The sequence below is a fragment of the Vicugna pacos genome, chromosome 1 (genome assembly GCF_048564905.1).
Source record: "Vicugna pacos chromosome 1, VicPac4, whole genome shotgun sequence".
NCBI lineage: Eukaryota > Metazoa > Chordata > Mammalia > Artiodactyla > Camelidae > Vicugna > Vicugna pacos.
In genome coordinates, this window is record NC_132987.1 from 27,163,656 (window position 1) to 27,187,852 (window position 24,197).

General features: G+C 35.3%; 1 protein-coding gene across 3 annotated transcripts in view; it reads left to right on the forward strand.

The window, feature by feature from the left end:
• Window positions 1-12,220, forward strand: part of TSC22D2 (TSC22 domain family member 2) — a 49,044-nt gene extending 36,824 nt beyond the window's left edge. For 2 of the 3 annotated variants that reach the window (XM_072958997.1, XM_072958999.1), the window contains 2 exons: window positions 9,505-9,556; window positions 10,515-12,220. In XM_072958997.1, coding sequence (XP_072815098.1) covers window positions 9,505-9,556; window positions 10,515-10,775 — 313 coding nt within the window. In that variant the 3' untranslated portion in view covers window positions 10,776-12,220. Of the gene's footprint in view, window positions 1-9,504; window positions 9,557-10,514 lie in introns of those variants that run through there. The other variant, XR_012071734.1, reaches the window with a different exon arrangement.
• The last annotated feature ends 11,977 nt before the right edge of the window (window positions 12,221-24,197 follow it).

Below are 24,197 nucleotides of genomic sequence, written 5' to 3' on the forward strand. Positions count from 1 at the left end.
GCGTTTTGTCTCGTAGGAGACAGATGCAACTATAAAAACCCAGCCTGTGTTGGTTAGTACCATAAGTATAATATGAGCTATGACCTACTACACTGCTTCTGGAAGGGTTAGAGATGCCTTTACAGAAGAGAAAATATTTGAGCTGAAAGCTATAAAAGAATGGTAGAATTTCCACAGAGAGTGAGAAACTATGAGCAAAGAGAGTGAAAGTAAACCATGGAGGATCTTAAGGAGTTTAGGCTATCCATTGCAAAAGTTGAGCAGGCCAGTGGAATGGGGATGGGGGAAGAGGGGGAGGATAATGTAAAGATTAGCATTAGAATATATTAGTAAGCTAGTTTCTCATGCCCCCCACACACACACACAACTTGGCCCATTCTTATGTAATTGCTAAAAAATTCTAAGTTACTTTTGGAAATGTTAGGTGAATTTAGCTGTATAAAAATGTTGTTTTTATAATGGGCCCACAGCTGGGTGAAAATTTATTCAGTGCTTGTTTTGTCTCTGAAATGAAATGCAAATCTTATGTTTTTGTTTTTATCTCCCTTGACATTCTTTTCTATCATGTTCTTTCTCCAGTTTTGTTCATTTTCATATACTTAAATCATGAAAATTTCCTTAGGTGATGAGAGTGCTATTATTTCCTCGTAGGTAAAGGGAACGAATGCTATATTGTTAACCTTTTAAAAAAGGAGAATTGAAATTAACTACAGAATGACTACTAAAGCGTAGTTCTTTGTCTGAAAGGCTTTTCTTAATCTTTACCCTTTTCCTAACACAGCTGAAGTAATTTGAACTCATATATTTTAATGTCTTCATTCATATTAAGAATTTTTATTGACTTTTTCCTTTCTATTAAAATTTTCTACTTTCTAGGAGAAATAGCCCTTAAAAATCAGTCTTGAAAAACATCAACCTTTTTCTAGATTAAAGTCTACAGTACTTTAATCACTGAATTCTGATAAAATAGAAAAATTTATCAGCTTATATCCCAACAGTCAGAATGAATGAATACATGGAACTGCATTTGCTTTACTCTTTTTCAGTATTACTACATTATTTAGGTTTTTGTCAGGTATTCTGAGCTGGGCATCAGTTGGCAAAATTTAAAATCCTTTCTAATCCCTCTCCCCCTTTTCACTCTCAGGTACCAGTGTTCGTCTCAGTCTAGGTAGTCGTCAATCATATACTGTTTTCCCAGTCTCCAGGAAGTAAATTAAAGTAGTCAGGACTACAGTGTCAGACTTTTAATTTGGCTTAAGCCCCTTGGTTATTTATTCTTCATTTCCCAGTAATTAATTGTTATTATCAAATTATCTATTGCTACTGTGTAAACAGTAAAATGAAATCTCTTTCAATAGAGTCTGCTCTAAGTGTAAGCTCTCCAACACTGGGGGAAATGACACCCTCCTCCTACCCCTTTCTCACACCCTTTCTTTTTTCATTCTGACTCAGAGGAAGGAAATAACTTTTTCATTGTGTCAAACCTTGCCTAATGTTAGTCTAATAAGAAATAACTAGCTAGTGCATAAGCTCATTTATCTTAAGCAGATGTGATTTCATGTACTTATAACATTGAAGTATTTAATGTGAAATAATAGAATATTAATTAAACTTTCTTAGTTTATTTGAAATGTTTGGACTGTCATGGTAAAATTGCTATGCATATTTCACTTTTGTATCAGTATCCAGTTTTTCTAGACTACATTTTTACATCTTCTATCTTGAGTGTTTTAATAGAAAAAAAATTTTTGTTTGGCTAGTTTTGAAATTGTTTCCTTCAAGTAACTGTTCATCAGAATTTTACTACCAAATACTAAAATAATTCCCCCCAGATATCATAACTTTGAAGTCTAAAGAGATCTGGAAAAAGGAGGTAGCGTTAATACTAGTCTTACCTATACCTTTTTTGTAATTCATTTTTAATGTAACATTATATAAGTTTATGTAGCCTATCTTATCTTAGATGTTTATCACAGACTTTTACTATTTACTTACCAGAATCACTTTGAACAGAAATAACTATACTGGGATGTATAAACATTAAGTGATTTTAATTTACCCTACACCAAAGAAATAAAGTTTACAAATTACAAACATCATTTATATTATTACTATATCAAACATAGTACCTAATCTTTCAGAAAGAAGCAGTTCCAGAAGCAGGTGGAATTGTTGGTTCTTTTCCCTCCTTTCTCCCTTTCTTGTTTCCTGTCTACTATTTTTTCATGTCTTGAGTTCACACTGTACAGGGTAATAACTCTTTTAAGAGTCATTTTCATTTTGGAATGTGTTTTTCAGCATTCTTCAGAGTGCACTGAAAGTAGTCTTCTATCCCTGTCCCTTATCTACCTGCCTTCCCAAACAGATAACCACTTCCTTAGTGTGTGTATGTGTATGTGTGTCCTTCCAGTCTCTTTATGCATATACAAGAAATACAATATATATTGTCTCCCTCTTCACACAAATGATAATATACACACATCTGTACCTTTACTTTTCAAGATCTGCAAGATATATCATTTCCATCTCAGTACACAGAAAAGCATCTTTGTAGGTTTTTTTTAATAGATCGCCAGTGTAAATTGATGGATGGCTATACCATCATTTATTTAACCACTTCCCCATTGATAATCAGAAGCCTTGATATTATAAACAGTGTTGTATTGAGAAGCCTTATAAATACATTATTTCTTATGTATGTAAAAATATCTATAGGATAAATTCCCAGTTGTATGATTGCTGACTTAAAGAGTGAGTGAGTGAGTGAGTGTGTGTGTGTGTGTGTGTGTGTGTGTGTAAAATTTATTAGGTATAACCAAATTACTCTCTATAAGAGTTATACCAGTATACCACTTGTACCAGCACTATATGAGAAGGCCTATTTTCCCACAGCTTCACTTAACAGTATATTGAATTTTAATATGTTTGCCAGTTCATTTAGGGAAATAGTATCACATTATAGTTTTAATCTGTATTTTTATAATGAATGAGATGCTGAATATTTTTTCATGTCTTGTGAGCTGTCCATGTGAAGTCTATCCATTTTTCTACTGGGCTTCTAGTCTTACAGATTTCTCGAAGTGCTTTATATTTTAGGAAAATTATTGAAGCAGCTTTTTATTTTTTTATATTTTGAAGCATAGTTAGAAAGACCTCTCCCACTCCAAAGTATTAAAGAAATTCTTCCTAAACGGGCTCTTTTAAGGCCATTAGTAGAAGTGATATGGTTGACTCTGGATAAAGGGGGTCTAAGGTAGGAGAGGGACTTTGTATTGATTGTATACTTTTATGTGTATACTCTCTGAATTTATTCTTTACCATGTATATGTATCTTTTTTACCTTTTATTTTGAAATAAGTGTAGATTAATAAGAAATTGCAAAAAAAAAAAAAAAGTACAGGGAGGTCTCATGTACCCCTTCACCAAGTTCTCCCCCAAGGGTAACATCTTTCATGACTGTAGTAAAACAAATTGACATTGATACAATCCACAGCATGTATCCTTTTTTCCTCTTTTTAAATATCCTTTTCTGGTCAGGATTTTGACCTGAAATTAATTAGATTTTGGTGAGCGAGGTTTTTGTAGCTGCTAAAAACAAGTATCAATCTTTATATAAATATTTAGCTGAATTTTTAGTAGTTCCTTGGTAAAAGCTTTTTTCACACCATTTTAAGACTGATTACTTGAAAAAATAATAAAACTTAGTTTTGTTAGTAGCCATTTTACCTGTTTGCTTAGCTTTTATCATCCACAAAAATCACTTATTTTGTGTTACTACTAATAAAAAATCTACACGGGGCATTTTTGTGAGTTTTTTAAGTCATGAAATTAAACAGATTGTTTTTACGTTGGTAGAACTTATGGTTAATAATTAGAATACATAAAATTTTGAGTTCTTAGCTTAATTTATTATGTGTCTAATAGTTTCTTTCTTAACCACAGAGGTTTGCATTTGACCAGAGATTATCTACATGAATTTTATCTATTTAGGCTCTTTTTTTGGAAGGAGAATTGTCATTTGCTCATAAATTAGACTAAATATCTTTAAATTCCTTTTATAGAAGAGTGATGGATTTTTTTTTCTTTTACCTTGATAGGCTTACTGAGCTCTAGAGTCATTAGATTTTTTTTTTCTTGCAGTCAGCAACTTAACGGTTTCTTTCTAACAAATAAAATATATATGTCTTAGAGAAGAGGCAAAATATTGCCCAAGTTAGAATTAAAGCATTTTTAATACTCATGATGTTATTATAGAGCCTGTTGCAGGGGGGCAGGGGGATGAAAGTTGTATATGGTATACTGGAAACAGTACATGATTCCTGAGGACTGGCCTCCAAGAAAGATTATAGCTTCTACTTGTCAGGTTATGAAGAATTGGTTTTACCTGGTTTGGGTAAAGGGCTTGAACATAAGTATATGACATTTGCCAATTTGATCAATGAAGTTCTTATCACAAAACATTTTATTTTGTAATTTGGGAATTCATGTTGTGGATTTTTAATTATGATTGTGACTCAACAGAGAAAGTTAGAAGGGTCTTTGAGTAAAAGCAAGGTAAATTTTTTTGTATAATAAAGTAAATTTTTTTTTGTATAATATTCTGCATGTAGATCCCTGTAATCTTACTGTATCTTCAGCTTTCTAAACAGAAGAACATTTTAGTCCTTAGCAAATATGTAAGCTATACTGGCTGTCTGAAGATCACTGAGCAAGTACCTTTTCTAAGAAGTTACCTTGCTTGTTTTCAGAGCTGAACCTCTAGGAATGTGCTAGATAAGATAAATGGCATATTATGAAAATAATTTCATCTTCAGATCCATGCTTAGTTTCACAACTAGCATTTGGTGCTTGAAGCACTCTTCATAATCTACACAACTCTGTATTTCCTTTAGGTCATTGTAGATAATTACTCCCTTCCTTTCACAGTCTTACTGTTGTGGTAGAAAAAGCATGTGTTTTGACATTAATTAGGTTAGGTTTTCATCCTGTCCCAGTGTTCTGTCTTTGAGTAAATTACTTGGCTTCAGTTTCCTCAACTGTAAAATGAGGATGTTGCTCAGGCTTATAGTAAGGACTCACGAAAGTAATGTGTGACTACCATAAAGTGGGCAGTTGTTTGTGTTCTTTTCCTCTACATTGTTGCTTTGTTAATTAGCATTTGTATCAAAGGAGAGCAGGAGAAAGACAAAGTAGTCAAAATGTAATAGAGAAGAATGTGCCCTATTTTTATCCTAAACAGTGGCCATGATGTCTCTGTCCACATTAATAAAAAAAAAAAGAAAAATGTTGATTTCTCATAAGGAGTTTTTCTCAAATGTGAGATCAAGTTAGCCTAACTTAGACTTCACTGATTTTAATTTTTAGAGAGGAAAGACAGGATGATTTGCACAAAGTCACTGAGCTGAGACCATGGATGATACAGTTAGCCTATTAAGAAGGATAAAAATGTAGGAAACTTATGAAGCCAGAGGTTCCTGTCTGGCCTCTTGTCTTAGGTTTCAAGAGAGCTATTGTGATACGCAGGCCTGGGAAGAAAAGCTGTGGTGGGGAACCAATTGGGACGAATTAGAAGATGAACAGCATGAAAATCCATACTATCTTGCTGTACTATTGATACTTTAAGTTTTACTTTTCTTGTGAGTGTGATTATAATTTACTTAAATTCAACCTCATCTGGTTCTTTGGGGGCTGCAATTCCAGTAAGTGAAAATTCATCACATATGAAGTCATAAAGTCTTTTTTTCCCCACAGTTCTGTACCTCTGTCCTTTCCCTCCATATCCACAATTTTTAATTCATCTAGTATATTTTAATCCAGTTATGATTTTATTCTAAAAGAGTGACCCATAGTAAATAAAAAGTTCCTTTAAAAAAAAAGAAAGTATCCCTTACCTTTATATAGCACTTTATAGTTTACCAGAATAGTTACAAAGTCTTATTAGGAAGCCTTCTCTTAGGGAACTTAAGTTTGGAAACTGGTTAATCGTCAGGTTACAGTGTGGTAGATGCAGTAATAAAAAAGAAAACAAGGCATAATACTATACCATTAAGTCAAGGAAGTAAATGAAGGAAAATTACTCATTCTGCTGTGGCTGATGATTCTCATTTTAAAAGAGAGCATAAAGCCCAAACCACTGTGTTGACTTTGAACACAATGGAAAACAACTTGTTACCCTCATGGAAGCAATATTCTTAAAACCATGTTCTGGGATCTTGAAATAGAATACCCTTTTATTTGTTTATATTTAAGACTGCCATATTGGTATTTTTATTAAAAATCAGGCTATTTAAAGCAGTGGTTCTCAAACTTTAGTTTCTTTCTCATCACCTAGAGGACTTATTAAAACAGATTTCCTGGGTCCCACCTCGAGAGTATCTAATTCAGTAAGTCTGGGTCTGGGTGGGCCCAAATATTTCCATTTTTAACAAGTTCCCAAATAATGCTGATGCTGATGCTCCTGGTCCAGGAAACCACACTTTGAGAACTACTGATTTATTCAAACTCAAAAAAATTTAATGTTTTCCTAGTATGAACCAGTAATTGCTTTTAATCTAATTACTATCATATTGACTCTTTTGGTATACATTTGAGCTCATATGTGCCAAGCACTGTTTATTTGTTGACAGAGGCAAAGAAGATAAGGCACCTCCCTCAGGGATCTCAGTCTAATAGAGTTATCCCTGGTAATATTATTTAAACTCACTTAATCTTCTCAGAAGTTTTATAAATTATGGTATGTAATCCTTATTTTAGGTGAAAAAAACTGAAGTCCAGGAAGGTTAAATAATTTCCTAGAATTCACACAGTGAATATAAGGAGGAGCCTCAGGATTTGTTATTCTGCTTTGCTGGTTTTGCACTGTAAAAGTTTGTGATGATTAGTGGACCACAGGAGGGATGGAATAATTGGTTCTACCTTAGGAAATCAGAAGGGCATCTCAGATGAGATGGCACCGAGCATCTTCAGGAATAAGTAAAAGATAACCAGGTAAATTGGAACTGTGAGCATTTCCAACTGAGGGAGCAGTTTCTGCAAAGGCATGGAAACCTGAGGGGACATAACGTTCCACAGACCACAAATAGTTACATTACGTAAGACCACACACAATAGACCAGATAGAGTGTGAGAGGAGAGGAGACCATAGAAGGCAGAGGTCAAGGCCATGAAGGATTTTGTATACCGGGCTAAGAAATGTTTTTAATAGAATTAGATTTTTTTATTCTTAGTCTCTTTCATATCTATAAGCTAGCAGTTCTCAAAAGTATGGTCTTTGGGCAGCAGAATCAGCATCAACTGGAAACTTGTTAGAAATGCAAATTCCTGGACCCCTCTGCAGACCTACTGCGGTGGAGCTCAGCGGTCTGTTTTAACAAGACCTCTAGATGACTCTAGTGCATGCTGAAGTTTGAGAACTACTGCAGTAAGTTATAGAATTCTTGGGTAACAGCCTTCAAAGTGGCCAAAGGGACAATAATGATAATAATTGTATCTGTGACTGATTTGATTCTGTTCAAGTACAATGTTTAACAAAATTAGAATAGTGATACCTATTAAGAGATCCATGTCTTCAGCTTGATCTGTTTATACTTTGCAAACCTGTTCCTCTGTAGCAGTAAAAGGTCTGAGTCAGGACTAGAGGTTATTATATCAGCAAAGAATAGAATGGTAACTATTTTTCCTTAGCTGAGGGAGTGGTTTAGAAACTGGCTAGGTTTTATTTTAATTATCAAAATAAATAAATAATAAATCCTTTTTGAAGGGTTTGGAGTTTATTTGGGTGTTTTGGTTGCTTGTTAATATGTAAAACTGGTGTTAAAGTTAGCATTTAAGGTATTCTATTTAAAACTGATGTTAAAAGAATTGAATATATTTAAGTCATGACTAAATGAGAAATGACTAAAACTAATTCAGTTTTTTTCTTGATATAGAAATAAGGTATAATCTAGGATTCTCAGGCAAATTCTAATCTAAATACCTGTCACTCTTTTTTGCCAAATTATGGCCAATATTTGGTGAATTTATCTACATGGTGTCTGAACTGAACTTTACACTAAAGTTTATATTAGCTGTTCTGCAGTTTATAGTTAATGTAACCTTGCTTTGTGCGGCTCTCTACAAGCATTTGAAGCCTAACATATATAAGTATTAATGATTCATATATCCTTTCCGGTTATTCGGTATACAGAAGCTCCTTTTCATCTTAGAAACAGCAGCAAGAAATGAAGTAGTATGCTGTAATTAATATGGTTAATGCTCAGATAAACAAGCGTAGTGTTTTTCATGCATTGATTCAGAGTTTCGAGAATTTAAAAGTGAAAAGTCTATGGAGGCATTGACACTAGCCTTCATTTTACAGATGAGGGAACTGAGGTTCAAGGAAGTTAAATACTTGATTTGATGGTAGTGAAGAGCAGAACCAGGATATAATGATCTACTTGGATTACATTATCAAAAGGCATTACTACATCAGACAAAATATTTCTGAGCCTCAGTCTGATGTAACATTGAGGCTCCACATCATCTAAAGTAAACTAATCTTCGGATATATTAGCATGGAAATTTAGCACTAAATACTAAATGAAAAGTATCTAGTAAAGTTTTGTATAAAAATGATTTAGAGACCTCTTCTTGTATTGATAAAATAGATTAAAGTGTCAGATTTATCTTTACAAGAAAACCTAATTGAAATTTACAAAAACACCAAGGAAAGGATATGGATCCTTGCTAGATATATGGGGGAATATAAACTGCCAAAGAAGACAATTATTCAACCTTCTGTGTCATTATCATACACATGCTAAGGTGATATTTGAACTTGGGATGTACTTATCAGCTAGACTATTTCCAAATATTTCCAGAAAAAATTGGTCTAAACCACATGCCTTAGTAGGTGATTTTTGCCACGTAGTAAAACTACAGTCAAAGCACATAGGTCTGCCAAAATGTTGAGTTCCTTGTTAGCCAACCCTGCAAGTTCTGTTTGCCCAAAAGCCTTCAAATCATTTTTACAAGCCAGTTTTTAAAATTTTAAATTTAGGTATTAAAATATAAAATCTGTAGGAAAAAATCATCATCTGATTTTTTAATGCAATAAGTAACCACTAGAATTAATACATAGAAGGCAATTAGAATATATAGTTGGTAAATGAAGAAGACTGAGAAAGAGATGGAGAAAGGGTACTGCTCATTCAAAATGTATCTTAAGTTCACTAAATTGAGAACTCCTGACTAGAATTGGGAGTTACATTTGAAAGTAGCATGTGTGTATGTCATAGGCAGATTAGAAATGTTGGAACTACAAAGGATTTTTAGAAGTCATCTATTTACATCTTCATTTTCAAAATGAGAGCTCTGAGTATGAAATTGTGAGAATAGACTAATCTATTTTAAATTACCATTTTTGGTTTTACATAAAACACAAATGTTTTTAATTATTTTAAGAGTTGGAAGAGAGCTTACATTTTTTAGAATAATTTAATGAAATACTCTAATTTTTTCCAGTGCATCTGGGGGAGGTGGTGTAGCCATTGACAACAAAATAGAACAAGCAATGGTAAGTAAAAATATATAGCCCTTTCATTTCATTGATTGTTGGTTTTTATCAGTTCTGAAAAACAAATACCTAATTTCTTTAAATCAAGATAACCAAAAGTGTATTTTTGAATATGAGATTTAGTTGAAGATGCTAGAACATTGAGAATTTTTAGTCTAGAAATACCGGTGGAGTAAATACTTCCCCTATTTGAACATCTTTTATTTCATGCATTACCATTGATAGGGCCCATTTTGATAGATATACGTATTCAGGATGCATTATGATCCCCCAAGTATTTTAGCATCAGAAATAGTTCAGAGACAAAAGAGTACTGAAATGAAAACTTTAGCTGGAAATCTTTTTCATCCTTTGGTCATTTAAGGAGACTGTTTTACTCAGCTTTAATAAATAGTCTGTTTCTATTAATTCCGGTTCTGATTTCTGCTATTACTACAAATTTTTTTTTCTTTAAGATATTGTGTTTATATATAAAAATTTTGGTTCAGGTTATTGAAACTATAGTTAGGCTATAAATAAGGACCATTAGTCTCAAACTATTTTTTTTTTAATCCTAAGATTTTAAAGTTGGAAATTGCAGGTCATTTTCTCTCTTACATCAGTACTATAATTAGTTTAATATCCTTTGTTTTCTTAATCTGACATCTAAGCATATTATCTTAATTAAACTTTTTTTGAATTCTAAGCTTATAGTAATTGACAATTTAAGGAGCATATATTTTTTGAAATCACTTAAAACTTTGAAAAGAGATTCCTGGGCTTGCTGCCCTAGTTGGGAACTGAACTTTTTATACCCCATCTTCCTTAGGGTCAGTCAAGATACAATAGAAACGTTAAAAGCAAGAGCAGAAAGCAAATACAAAGCCGCCTCGTGTTTGAGGCACTAGGTGAGCTAGAACCAAACAGCATCTCCTTTCCCTCTCACTCTTTTTGACATTCCTAATTTTGTTTTTCACAGGATCTGGTGAAAAGCCATTTGATGTATGCAGTAAGAGAAGAAGTGGAAGTTCTAAAGGAACAAATAAAAGAATTAGTTGAAAGAAACTCTTTACTTGAACGAGAAAACGCACTGTTAAAATCTCTTTCAAACAACGATCAGTTATCCCAGCTCCCAGCCCAGCAGGCCAGTCCCGGTAGCACTTCTCAGCAGCAGGCAGCGACAGCACAGCCTCCGCAGCCGGCACAGCCTCCGCAGCAGCCGAATGTCTCCTCAGCGTAAAGCTCTCTTGCCTCATTAAGAAAAACTGAAAGCAACCTATCCTTGTGTGCCACTCATGTTCTTTCCACTTGATACGAAAGCAAGTAGCCATGCTTCGGTTGTGTGTTTGGCCTTTTCAGTATTAGACAATCATTCTACAAGAGCTTCTCCTCTCTCTGAGATGTCATGCAGCGCTGTCAATGTTCAGGTTATGTCCTCAGTACACAAGGAGAATAACAGATGGGATGTGTTAAAGCTAGCAAAGTTTGCATTTTACCTGGTGCGCATGAGTGGGGTCTTTTAAGAGCTTTGGTGGCTCTCCCATGTTTCCTGTTTCCCATGGATTTACCCTGAGCCTTTCTATCACATTATAAGTAACAGTTCATCTAAAGAGCCACTTTTCTTTCAATATCAGTAACATTTGCCTACATAAGTTTTCATTTATTTGTGTTTTATTTATTACAGGGCTGCTATTTTCATAATGTACATGAACAATGTCACAGAACTTTTTTAATTTTTTTGAATAATTATAAGTATCAGTAAAGGAATTGAAAGACAGGATTGCATTTAATAGATAAAACGTTTAGGCAATAATTGAACAAAAGAATCCTGGCATATTTCTAACACTAATGGCAATTTACCTTTGGTATTTATTTTCAGTAGTAAAGACCCAGCTTGAATGTAAATTTTGTATAGTGTAAGTATGAAGAACATAGTGCAACTGTACAGGTAGTCACCAGTTATTGTGATATAATAAATAATTGGGCTATTTTGATGAAGAAAACTTTGTTCATTTGTTTCTACTTTCTAATAGAGAAATTGCCACGATTCCTCTGCTTTTCGACATTTCGTATGACTTTTTTTCGGGTGGGAATAAAAAGCTGTGAAATTGTTCAACCTACTTTGTAACCAAAGAAGCAAAGCTGTGTAATGGAGTTTTTTTTTTTTTATAATGCACATTCTTTATGTATTTTTACTTAGTGTTTTCTCAGTCACAATTTTCTTTGCTGTCTAGCATGATCTGCATGATCTATAATCTTTGAACCACTTTCGTACCTCATGTTTTTATCCAGCACTCTTATTGTAATATGTACTAGTCTGTGAACAATGTCAAATAAAAAAGAACGAACAGGTAGTATGGTGGAGCTGAGCTAGTGCGCTATACACTAGTTGTAAAAAAAAAAAAATGAAGTGAGCCATCTTTTGTTCATTTAAAATGGTGTTTTGAATTTCGTATGCAGAAAACGTTTTGTTACATTGCAGATTTTAATGTATTTAATAAATGCAACATGCAGATTAAGTGCAGTGTATACTGAGTATTTAAATTAAAATGTACATTTCATAAATACAATTTCAAGAGAAAGCATCATTTTGTGTATACTAACACATTAAGTGTATGTCAGAAGTTGATGTATAAATATATATTTTAACACATTTTCTGAAATTAAACTGCAGTTTTGTTGAAATATTTGGCTCTATATGTGTTCAAAATTTAATTTGATTAGATTTGTATTTTCGCAGTTCAAAATATTCCTTAAATGAAAACCTATGTTATTAATGACTTAACGATGGTTCTTAAATTTTCAAAGTAAAATAATTTAAAGAATGCAAGAATGGTGAGCAATATTTGTACTTAATATTCATATTATGTCAATGACATTTGAGTAGGAAATCCTTGTCTACCAAAACTTTTACTTGAATTCAGAAAGGTGCCTGTAGAAATTAACATGCTGTGTATCTATAGCCAGCTAGCTAATCAAGAGTTAATGAGAACCAATAGTTAGCTCTCTGTGTTAAAAGACGATAAATAAGTGTTCTTTATTTAAAATAAAAAAATCAAATCAGCTACAAACTAAATGGCATAAAATCGAAGTATACATGGGATTTTCAATTATTTTACATTATAGTTGTGCTGAATGATATATTCACTAAAAACAAAATTTTAATGTTAATTAACATTAGAACTAACTAAAGGAACTAAGTACTTAGGCTTAAAGAAGCAACCTAAAGATGTGGAGTAAGATTTTAAATAGAGCCACCACAGATGAGCTAGAAGGTGAAACTTTCGTGTTGGAATGTTAACCAAAAGGCTCACCCAGTGTGCCCCATAAGAGCAAACAATGTGGTATTTAATACAGGTGGAGAAAAATTAGTATTAGAAAGGGTTGAAATTTTGTGAAAATGTAAATTTTGATGTTGGGATAGAAAAACACTTTATAATCAGTAAAGTAATAGTCACAAAGGAAATGATTAGTATGTTTAAAATGGTAATTGAAATAAATTACTACTTTTTAAAAAATCACGATAGACGAGAAAACCTTGGATAGTTCACAAAAGAAATAAATGGCAGTTGCTAAAAGTTGAACCTCTAGTAACCTAAGAAATGCAAATTAATATTTAACAAATGATTTTTCTTTTAAATAGCAGGACCTAATGTCGAAGGGCAAGCTTTCCTGAGTACTTCCAGAAAGTAAGTTGGCAAAATGTATTAAGGCCTTAAATATTAATACACTTTTCAATTTATTTTAATGACATGAAAAGATACTCAACTAATGGTGCAGTGTTCAAAAAATGCAAAATTACAGTAGTGCCTGTTCTCTCCTCTCCTACCCTCTTCTCCTTCCCTTTGGATCTAAATTCATCATGAACACCCTTAGAAATAGCTGTGAAAGGAAGCCTGTACATCCGGACCTCCTCTAATAAGGCATGCCCCCACTCCAAAGTCAGGGACAAGCCTAAGAGGGGGAAAGCTGTGTGCTTGCCAGCATCAGATACTCTGTATATGGAGACATCAAGCATTCCCCCAAGTGGTTAGTTTAGGATCTTAAGTAAATTTCAGTTTTACCTCAGATATTTAGAGTCTCCTGTTACACATGGCTGGAATATTAATTTATTCAGATGCCAGTTTGAGAGCACAGTCTTACAGGAGAGCCATCTGTAATTTTCTCAGTGAAATGCTCATAGACCAAGGTGCCACCTAAGTTTTTTGTTGGTTTACTTTAGCCAAGCAAAAATTCAAGTAGAAAATTTGTTTCTGAGATGGGAATGTGTCTTCAATATGAACCTAACTTTCCCCAAGCTACAATGTGATTTTATAGCTTGCTACAGCACCCCCCAAGAAAGGGGGGGGGATTGTAAGATATTAAATATGTTTAACTCATAACTGTATGTCCAAAATAGCTGTATATTTCCAATTTTATTTCCTGAGCTAAGCATAGTAAGTATTATTAAGACAGGAATGCTTTACTACCAAGCCCTCAGTGATGGATAATTAAAACTACTATTATTCACAAGGAATTGTCACAGGTCAGAGACTATGATGTTTCTCCAAGTTCCAAACCTTAGTCACTCCTGCACTTTAAAAAAAAAAAAAAAAAACGAGTTGGGGAGTAGGGTAGGCAGGGTCCTTAAGATTAACCAAAATACCTGTTCATGGAAATTTCATCCTTGTAGAACCAGAAATAAAATATCACCTAATTTTCTGGAAACATTTTAAGGATAATCTGAAGTCACGTATTTTTGTTTTGTTTTATTTTGTTTTTGAAGTCATGTATTTTTTAAAGGAAGCTTTATAGCTCAGTGGCAGGCACTTTGTGACATGATTCAGTCCTGTTTTCAGTCCTGTTCAAAAATCTTTTGAAAGGATAAAGCCCAGCTCTCAAGATTCACAGTTTAATTAAGGATACAGACAATCAAATAGATACAATGCAGTAATAAAGACTTGTATACACAGTCAAGGATGGCTTTGTCAAGGAAGGTTTCCTCAAAGAGGTGACACCTGAGTCTTGAAGTTCACAAAAGTAGAGAGTGCTCAAAGGCTTAAACGAGAGCCATAAGCAAAGCTCCTTGGGGAGCACAGAACTGTTTCACAGGAGGCAGGCAGACAGGCAATGACTGCCTCACCCACTTGTGTAGTTTGGCATCTATTCAGAAAGCAAGAATGATTTATTATATGATTTTAAGAAATGAGATTGTAACCAATTGCATTTCAGAAAAATAATTCCACTTGCAGATGAGAGGTAGTTGGGCGTCTGAAACTAGAAGCTGAGAAGTAATTTAGGAGGGGTAGTAATAATCCAGAAAAGAGATGATGGATAGGCAAAATTATACAGGCAATCTTGTGACTTCATGAAGGAAGTTTGTCTTGGGTCTTTCTGTACCATTTTTCCCTCCACGATGAACATTCCATTCCCTGGGTCAGGTGCCTGTTTCTTACTGCTCCAAGGAAAGATCAGAGAGCTCCAAGTCTTAGAAAGTTTGAGAAAGACTTTTCCTTCCAACAGCCTTATATCTCTATGAAATGAGTCTTTATTTCCTTTTAAAGGGACTTCAAGAATTTAGCAAAAGTGTAGGGGGTACTAGAAGAGACTTGGCTGTCCCTTTATGCCTCTGTGTAAATCCAGCCCTAAAGGTAAACCAAATTTTGTCCTTTTATGGTGACTACAATTAGAGTGGTCCAGAAATATGAGTTCAGAGTTTGTCCCTCAGAGTTACTTCTTCCTCCCCAGAAAGGATAGTATGGCTTCTAGCTCCAATGCAGATACTAACAGCCCAAGTCAGGATAGTTTTGGTAAGCTCCAACCTTCCGTTCTCTGACACAGTTCAATTCCGAAGGCTTTCTGCCCTAGAAGTCCCCTGCCTAAGCAAAACTGGACCTTTTCTCCCACCTCCTCATACCTCATAATCCCTGTTTCTATTTTCTAGCAATACTAATAGTTCATTATTTAGTGATGTCTATTTGCTTCCTATTACTTCCTTTTTGACATTCCAGAATGCATTCCTGTTTCAGATTTTTCTATATCATGTCACAGAACTTTTATGGTAAGAACTGTTCTTTAAATGCATGTATTCCTTTTGTCAGCGGAGAGAGTGCTGTACAAGTGCTATTTAGTGATTTCCTTCATCTACAAATTGGGCTGACATGCTGTGTTCACAAATAAAAATGCTAAGTGAGGCACTATACCAAGCAAGTTTAAGGTCATAGACATCCTCTTTTTTTTTTTTTAACAGAATCATCAAAAATAAAAGTAAGGCAGCCTTTCAAGATTGGTAATGGTAAAGTAAGAAGCTGGTATTTTGCACTGGCACTGTCTACTTGGTCATAGAATTTTTCAGCATGCATGGATGGTGAGTTAGTGTTATTTTTCCTTCTCCTCACCAGGGAAACTGATAGATCAAGCAGTTTGGGGAATTTTCCCATGGTCTGATGTCAAGGGTTCAGCTATAAAATGGAGCATCAAAGTTTATGGACAAAGACATTACCCACCAAAGTCGGAAAAGATGTGCTAATTTAGATGATAAAAATAACTGAATTTTAAAATAAAGCAAGTGCCACACTTCTACTTTCCCATAAAAAAGTTGTTTACCTTTTTTTTATTCATTTGCATGCTTGAGATGTTTCTATATAATGACTGTAAAGTATGCTTGCCCACTGCAATCCAAAATGTTTTCCAGATTACAGTTCTTGCTGTCATTTAATAGGCAAGCAACATGTCTATAGATAGAGCATACCTGAGGAAGTCCATGGACAGCAAGGGAACATTTTTCCCACACTTGGGCATGAACTGTCAGGTCAGTGTCTAATTCTAGTGTTCCTACTTAAAAATATATTTTTTTAATCAAATGGCAGATGGACAGAAAAAAATAAATGTGTAAGTGTGTGATGCCCCTAAAGTAAAGGTTTTGTTTTTAAGGAGCTTGAGTTTTATTTTTTATTTCATAGAAACATTGCTGAAATGCACTTCAATTCTATTTCAGTTCAGGTGCTGCACCCTGTACTGGCTGTTTAGGGATAGAAAGATGAAGGACACTATATGTACACTCCAGGAGCTCATGTCCAATGTAAAAGTAAAAGCTAGAGTGCCGTATTGTTTTTTCAAAGTGTATGTCATAGTTTGTGGGCATCATATTATTTGTTGAATGAAAGGTTCTTATAAATCAACTGTAATATTGCCATGCCACGAGAAACTCTCTGACATTGCCAGGAAACAACTTTAAATCACCAAAAAGCTTTAACATCAAATAATACTTTTAGAAAGAGGGGACCTGGTGAAAAGCCTTTCAGCTCTACACTTAGCCTGTGAGGTGTCCCCTAAAAAAGGAACTAAGCTGAAAGAAGTTTACACATGTCTTAGTACTGTTAAGTTTGTAGATAACATTACTGATTTAAATTAAATTTAACTAGAATAGCATTTGTGTGTCATGAATTATATCATCGATTGTCTCATAAGCAACACATTATCTTGGCTGACAAAATCAGCTACCATTCAGTGAACCAAGTTAAGAATAACTCAGGTGCCTAATGCCAAAAATAAATCTGATAGAGCTGAGAATCCAGAAACAAACACAAATATATATTGAATAAATGATAAAAGTGACATTTCAAACCAGTAGGGAAGAATGGATTATTGAACAAATAGTATTAAGACAACATAACTATTTGGGAAAAAGATAACTTTAGATCTCTAACTCACCAAAATTAATTCCAGCCAGACTAGCAGTGAGCCTTATTCTTTTTGGTCACATATCCCTTTTAGAAATAGCCCTATGAAAATGCACATAAGCCAAAAGTTTTACAATTAAGTTATGAAGAAATGCCCAACTTCAGCAAGATAAGGAAAATTAATGCACATTAAAACACAAGAAACCATCTCAGATCCAACTGGCAAATATTTAAAATAAATGTAAATCAAGAGTCTGGGGAAACAGGAATCCTACGTCGCTGGTGAGCATATAAACTAGCACAGCCACTTTTAAAGACAATTGAGTGGTGTCCATTACAGTTTTAAATTCACATGCCCCATGACCCAACAATTCCAATTTTCAATGAAACACACTTTACACACTTCTGTTCACAAGGTGGCTTGTACAATGATATCTGTTGTACCTTTGATTGTAATAATACAAAGTTGGAAAAAACAAAATACCCATCAAGGGAATGGGGCACGGTACACATTATAAAATACTAGGCATTAATGAAAAAGGAGAGCCCTACCTGTACTGACATGGAAAAATCTCTAAGTTACAATGTTATGTTTTTAAAAATTTAAGGAAATATTGAAGGATAATACATGAAATACATACGATACCATTGATGTTAAAATGCCTACCACAGACATTCACACACACAAATACTGTATAGTGTACATCTTAAGTACCTAATTGTGTATTATAAAAATGTATAGAGAAGGTCTGGAAGGATACTAATCAAACTGTTCACAGTAGTTGGGTGGAGTGCATTAGCTTTACCTGTAATGTTTGATGTTTTTGAGTATGCATTCATGTATTGTTTGTGTAATGACAAATTAATAAATTAGAAATAAAATAAAATAGAAAGTGTTTCCTTCTTGTCTGCTGCTAATGTCTCCCATGGTGCTCTGGGTGCTTGTCATCTTCAGCCTTCTCTCCTCCCCACAGTTGCTTTTCCTCCCTCTCCCATTTGTTCTACTTGGATCTCTCCTATGTCCTTATCACATCTGTATTTATATAGGCTTAATAAGTAAATAAATGATAAATAAGTAACCCTCTCCCCTAACTGGGAATGTGCCCCCTCCACTTGCCTTTCTACTTCTTTCCTTTTTGCTCACTGCTTATCACACACAGTCTGGTTGGGGCCCCTGTTGTGCTCCCAAGCCATTCTCACCATGGTCACCAAGGGTCACTTTGTTACTAATTCCATTCAATATATTTCAGTTCTTATCTTATTGAACTCCTTTACCTAATTTCAGTTTATTATCATTTGTTTAGTCTAGTATCTCATTTTCTATCTCTTCATTTGCCTCCTTTTTTTTTTTTAGGGTTTCTCTTGTAAAAATATATATATATACATGTAGCGAAATTTTTAACCTAATCTGTCTTTTAATAGATTATCTTATCCCATTTGTTATCATTACTGGCATATTTGTATTTCTGCCATCTTATTTCATGTTCTCTCCTTGAAATGCTTTGCAAGTGTCCCCTCTCCCCCCCCCCCCCCCGTTTTCCCCTTTTCCTGACTTTTACTCAATTGTTTTCTTACTCCTTTTTTCTCTCCTCTGATGGTTGGGAAGTTATACATTCCCTGTCCATTCTTCCAGGGTTTTATCTCACAGTTTTTTTTTATTATTTTGTTGTGGAAATTTTCAATTATGTATAAAAGTAAACAGAATAATGAGTTTCCATGTACCTTTCACCCAGCTTAAACAATCGTCTATTGTCAAGGCCAATCTTGTATTATTTACACTTGCATCCATTTCCCCCCATGACCCTCTGGATTATAATGAAAACAATTCAAGATATCATAACATTTAATATGTCTCTAACCTATAAGCACAGATCTCTAAAATATAAGGATTTTATAAAAACTATAATATTATTATCTTACTTTAATGTTAACAATAATTCCTTAATATCATTAAAAATCGAGTCAGTGTCTACATTTCCCTGCTTGTCTTACATTTTTTCATAGTGCATTTGTTTGAATTCAAATCAAAATAAAGTCCATACATTGCAGTTGGTTGGCATGCCTCTTAGGTCTTTTAATCTATAGGCTCCTCACTCTGTTTTTCCCTAGAAATCCCTTAAAAATTAGAGTTGTTTGTCCAGTAGCCTTTCCCAAGTCTGAGTTTTCCTGATGGCATTTTGTAGAACCGTCTAACCCCTGTGTTTCCTGAAAATTAGTTAGATCTAAAATCTCAATCAGATTCACGTTCATATTTTTTCAAGATTAATTCATAAGTGATGGTGTATATACTTCCATCACATAAGGTCTGGCTGTCTCTATTTTGTGATTTTGGCAGCATCGATAAGCATTGCCTAGACCCATTAGCCTATTAAATCTATCATTCCTTCTCACTCATTAGCAAAATACTTCTCTAAAGAGAAATTTGCCCTTATCAACTGTTCAATTACCTTGAGGTTCATATTAGAAAGACAGGGACTTAATTCTTCCCTTTTATTTCTCAGTTTTCAAAATAATGAGTATAAAGGAAGAAAAATAGGGGGAGAGGGTATAGTTCAAGTGGTAGAGTGCATGCCTAGCATGCACGAGGTCCTGGGTTCAGTCCCCAGTACCTCTATTATAAATAAATAAATAGACCTATTTACCTCCCCACCCCCAGATAAATAAATAAATAAATAAATAAGCAGTGATAGAGGAAGACCTACTCTGATACTTTATTCTAAGAAGAAAGAGAGAATAAAGTGAGTTGATTTAGGATGGTGTACATCAGGTGTTGATAGGGAGAAGCCAGGAAACAACCCCCCAAAAAGCTGAGGGTGGGAAACAGTAACCTGAAGGCTTGTCTGTTTACTGCTGAGTCTGAGAGAGAATTCTGAGTCAAGAGTACCTTGCGGGAATGTGGGTCAGAAGCCCATATCTGGGCAGAGGAGGGCCTGGTTCAGAAGCAGCATCAGCAGCCAGAAAAAGCAGGTCAGGGTGCCCTGTGGACCCAGGGAGCGAAGAGTTACACAAATGAGCAGTGGATTATTGTGTGCTGACTCTCTGCCAAATGGAGACTGGAAATGCTCTCCTTACAAACTGACAACAAGCCAGGAAGTTTCCTAAGAAACAGCATGGGATCGGTAACATTTAGCTTAGGCAGCATTACTTCTAAGCAAGGCAATAAAGATCAGCAACTCTGGTAACCATGTGTTCTATTTATTGCCTTTATTAACCATGTCACAACTCTTGGTGAGGATCAGTTTCTTTATCAGTTGTATGGTCTTGCCCTGGAAACAAGCAGAGGCTTCGGAGTTGAGACATGAGCTTAAGAATATTGGTCTTTTTGCTCCTCCTAGTAACCACTCCTCCTATCCACTTTTCTCCAGGGGGAACTCTCTACCTTTCCTTTCCCCCTCCCCACCCGACCCTGCATCCAGTTGACTGTCCTTATTAAATTCTTATTGGGGAAAAATTGAGAAGGAGCCTCTTCCCAGGAATGTCAGCCTCTTTTTAAATGGGACTTATGAAGCCTACCCTGTCCTGTTCTCCAGAGAGAATGAACAAGTGAAGACTTGGCACCAGCTGCGGAAACATGACCAACCCGTTGCTTCCAGCGACTTTGAGTTCCAAACCTGTGAGTCTTGGCTTTTTTACCGCCTTTCAGCTTCCTAAACCCATCCAATTCAGCATTAGGTAATGGCTGTGATGACAGCTGACTCATCTGGGAATGCAGTTTTCCTGGAGGATTTCTCTGCTCAGGTAATCACACCTCAGGAGAAAAAAACTGGTTTATACAAGCTTATACTCCTGGATATTGAAGAATGTCAGCACAGGGTGGGGATTTCTCCTGGCGAGGAGGAGAAAAGGCATCAGAGTTCTGGGACCAACATGTGAGACTTCAAGTGAACAGTCTAGGAAATGTGGGGCAGCAGGGTGCCGCCGCTTAGAGCCAGAAGCTCAGTGGTATAAAATTGAATGAGAAACCCTCCTTTGCCTTTGATAGCTGGGGACCTTCAAACCAGGTCACCCTCAAAGGTGAGTTTTGTGAGAGCAAGGACTTCTACTTTTTTATTCACAGTTGTACTCCTGATGGATGGATGGATGGATGGGGATTCACATGCTTTATTCCTCGGTTTTCTGATCTGTTAATGTAGCCTGGGATAACCAAGTCATAGGCTTGTTGGGAAGATTAAACAAGATGGAATATGTACATTACTTCACTGGGACCTGGACCCTAGCGAGCACGCAGTAAATTCTTGCTCCTGCTATCCTTTCTGCCTCTGTCTAGACATCTGGTTGAGGCCATGCTCTCTTTCCTCATCACTTTTTGACCAAAAGCTCTAGGAAAAGATTGGGTGATTTTCAGGCCCTGGGAATAGCACCTACAATAATACAGGTCACCAAGATAAGTTAAACCACATTCTCCAAAATCTTTTCCCCCCTTTTATCTCACTAGATCCTCACAATTATCCTAGTAAGACTTAGGAAAGCAAATGTTTTTCACATTTGACAGGAAAACAGGTTTAGAGAATCCAAGGGCCTTACAATCTGCCCAAGATCTCAGAACTGGTTAGTGGTAGAACTAGATTCCAGGCTGCGGGAAAAAAACCGAACCCCATGTTTTTCTCCCCATGATACTCAAGAGGGTTAGAGGTCACAGGAAGAAAGAACTCCCTTTCTAGAACAAATTACGTTGAAGCCGTACACAAATTATTCCTATTCATTGATTTCATCTGTTTTATTTCATTGAGGCAGCTCTGTGATTCAAACTATGGCCACGTGGCATGAGCAAAATGAGAACAATATATGACAATGTATCCTCCTTGGAATGAAGAAAGGTAAGTCTCCATCATAGAATGCCAACAAGACTGCAATCAGCTTACTGATAGCTGATTTCTGCAGCCTCATTGCAGGGGAGGGGTGCTGACTATCGTTAATTTGTCTGAAATGTGTGTTTTCTTAAGTAGTACATGCTCATTAAAAAATTTCAATGAAGAAGCTTATCTTAAAAAAAAAAAATCAAAACCTCCCCCTCCCTATTCATCCTCAACCCTAATCTGCAGAGTTAATCTCTTCTGATAGTTTTCTCTGCATGTAGTTAAGATACACACACATACACACATTTTGTGGGGTTTTCTTTTTTTTTAACATTTTTTATTGATTTATAATCATTTTACAATGTTGTGTCAAATTCCAGTGTTCAGCACAATTTTTCAGTCATACATGGACATATACACACTCATTGTCACATTTTTTTCTCTGTGAGCTACCATAACATTTTGTGTATATTTCCCTGTACTATACAGTATAATCTTGTTTATCTATTCTACAATTTTGAAATCCCAGTCTATCCCTTCCCACCCTCCGCTCCCCTGGCAACCACAAGTCTGTATTCTCTGTCTGTCTATGAGTCTATTTCTGTCCTGTATTTACGCTTTGTTTTTGTTTGTTTGTTTGTTTGTTTTTTAGATTCCACATATGAGCGATCTCATATGGTATTTTTCTTTCTCTTTCTGGCTTACTTCGCTTAGAATGACATTCTCCAGGAGCATCCATGTTGCTGCAAATGGCATTATGTTGTCGGTTTTTACAGCAGAGTAGTATTCCATTGTATAAATATACCACCTCTTCTTTATCCAGTCACCTGTTGATGGACATTTAGGCTGTTTCCATGTTTTGGCTATTGTAAATAGTGCTGCTATGAACATTGAGGTGCAGGTGTCATCCTGAAGTAGGGTTCCTTCTGGATATAAGCCCAGGAGTGGGATTCCTGGGTCATACGGTAAGTCTATTCCTAGTCTTTTGAGGAATCTTCACACTGTTTTCCATAGTGGCTGCACCAAACTGCATTCCCACCAGCAGTGTAGGAGGGTTCCCCTTTCTCCACAGCCTCTCCAGCATTTGTCATTTGTGGATTTTTGAATGACGGCCATTCTGACTGGTGTGAGGTGATACCTCATTGTAGTTTTGATTTGCATTTCTCTGATAATTAGTGATATTGAGCATTTTTTCATGTGCCTATTGATCATTTGTATGTCTTCCTTGGAGAACTGCTTGTTTAGGTCTTCTGCCCATTTTTGGATTGGGTTGTTTATTTTTTTCTTACTGAGTCGTATGAACTGCTTATATATTCTGGAGATCAAGCCTTTGTCGGTTTCACTTGCAAAAATTTTCTCCCATTCCGTAGGTTTTCTTCTTGTTTTACTTCTGGTTTCCTTTGCTGTGCAGAAGCTTGTAAGTTTCATTAGGTCCCATTTGTTTATTCTTGCTTTTATTTCTACTAGGAGAAAATTTTTGAAATGTATGTCAGATAATGTTTTGCCTATGTTTTCCTCTAGGAGGTTTATTGTATCTTGTCTTATGTTTAAGTCTTTGATCCATTTTGAGTTGATTTTTGTTTATGGTGTAAGGGTGTGTTCTAGCTTCATTGTTTTACATGCTGCTGTCCAGTTTTCCCAACACCATTTGCTGAAGAGGTGGGGTTTTCTTAATCATAAATGGGATCATACTAAGCATGCTCTTCTTCAACTTTCTTTCTACAACTCTACGGTAATCATGGACATCCTTCCATAACAGCAGAGATCATCTTTATTCTTTTAAATAATTGCACAGTATTGTATAATAAGCCATACCATGGCATTCTCCTATTAATGGACAATTAGATAGCACTCGAGTTTTTCCTATAGCCAAAATTAATTCTCCATGTATCTCTGTCCATTTGCATGAGAATTTCTTCAGAATAAGAATGGCATTGACCAACATTCCTTGAGTCCTTTGCCTTCACATCACGTGGGTAAGAAAAGAGGGTATCTGAGCCATGGGCGTAAAGTCATTTCACTATTAAAAGAAAAGTAGGGAATTAAGGCTTAAAAAGGGCCAAAGCAGAGTTTTTGGTTTTTGTTTTTGTTTTTGTCTTACAACTAAGTGAGTGTACATTTGTGCCACTCCACATTACATCTGAGAAATTTTCCCTATGTCACCTTCTAAAAAGTCTGTTGAAATACTTGCTTGCAATTTATTAC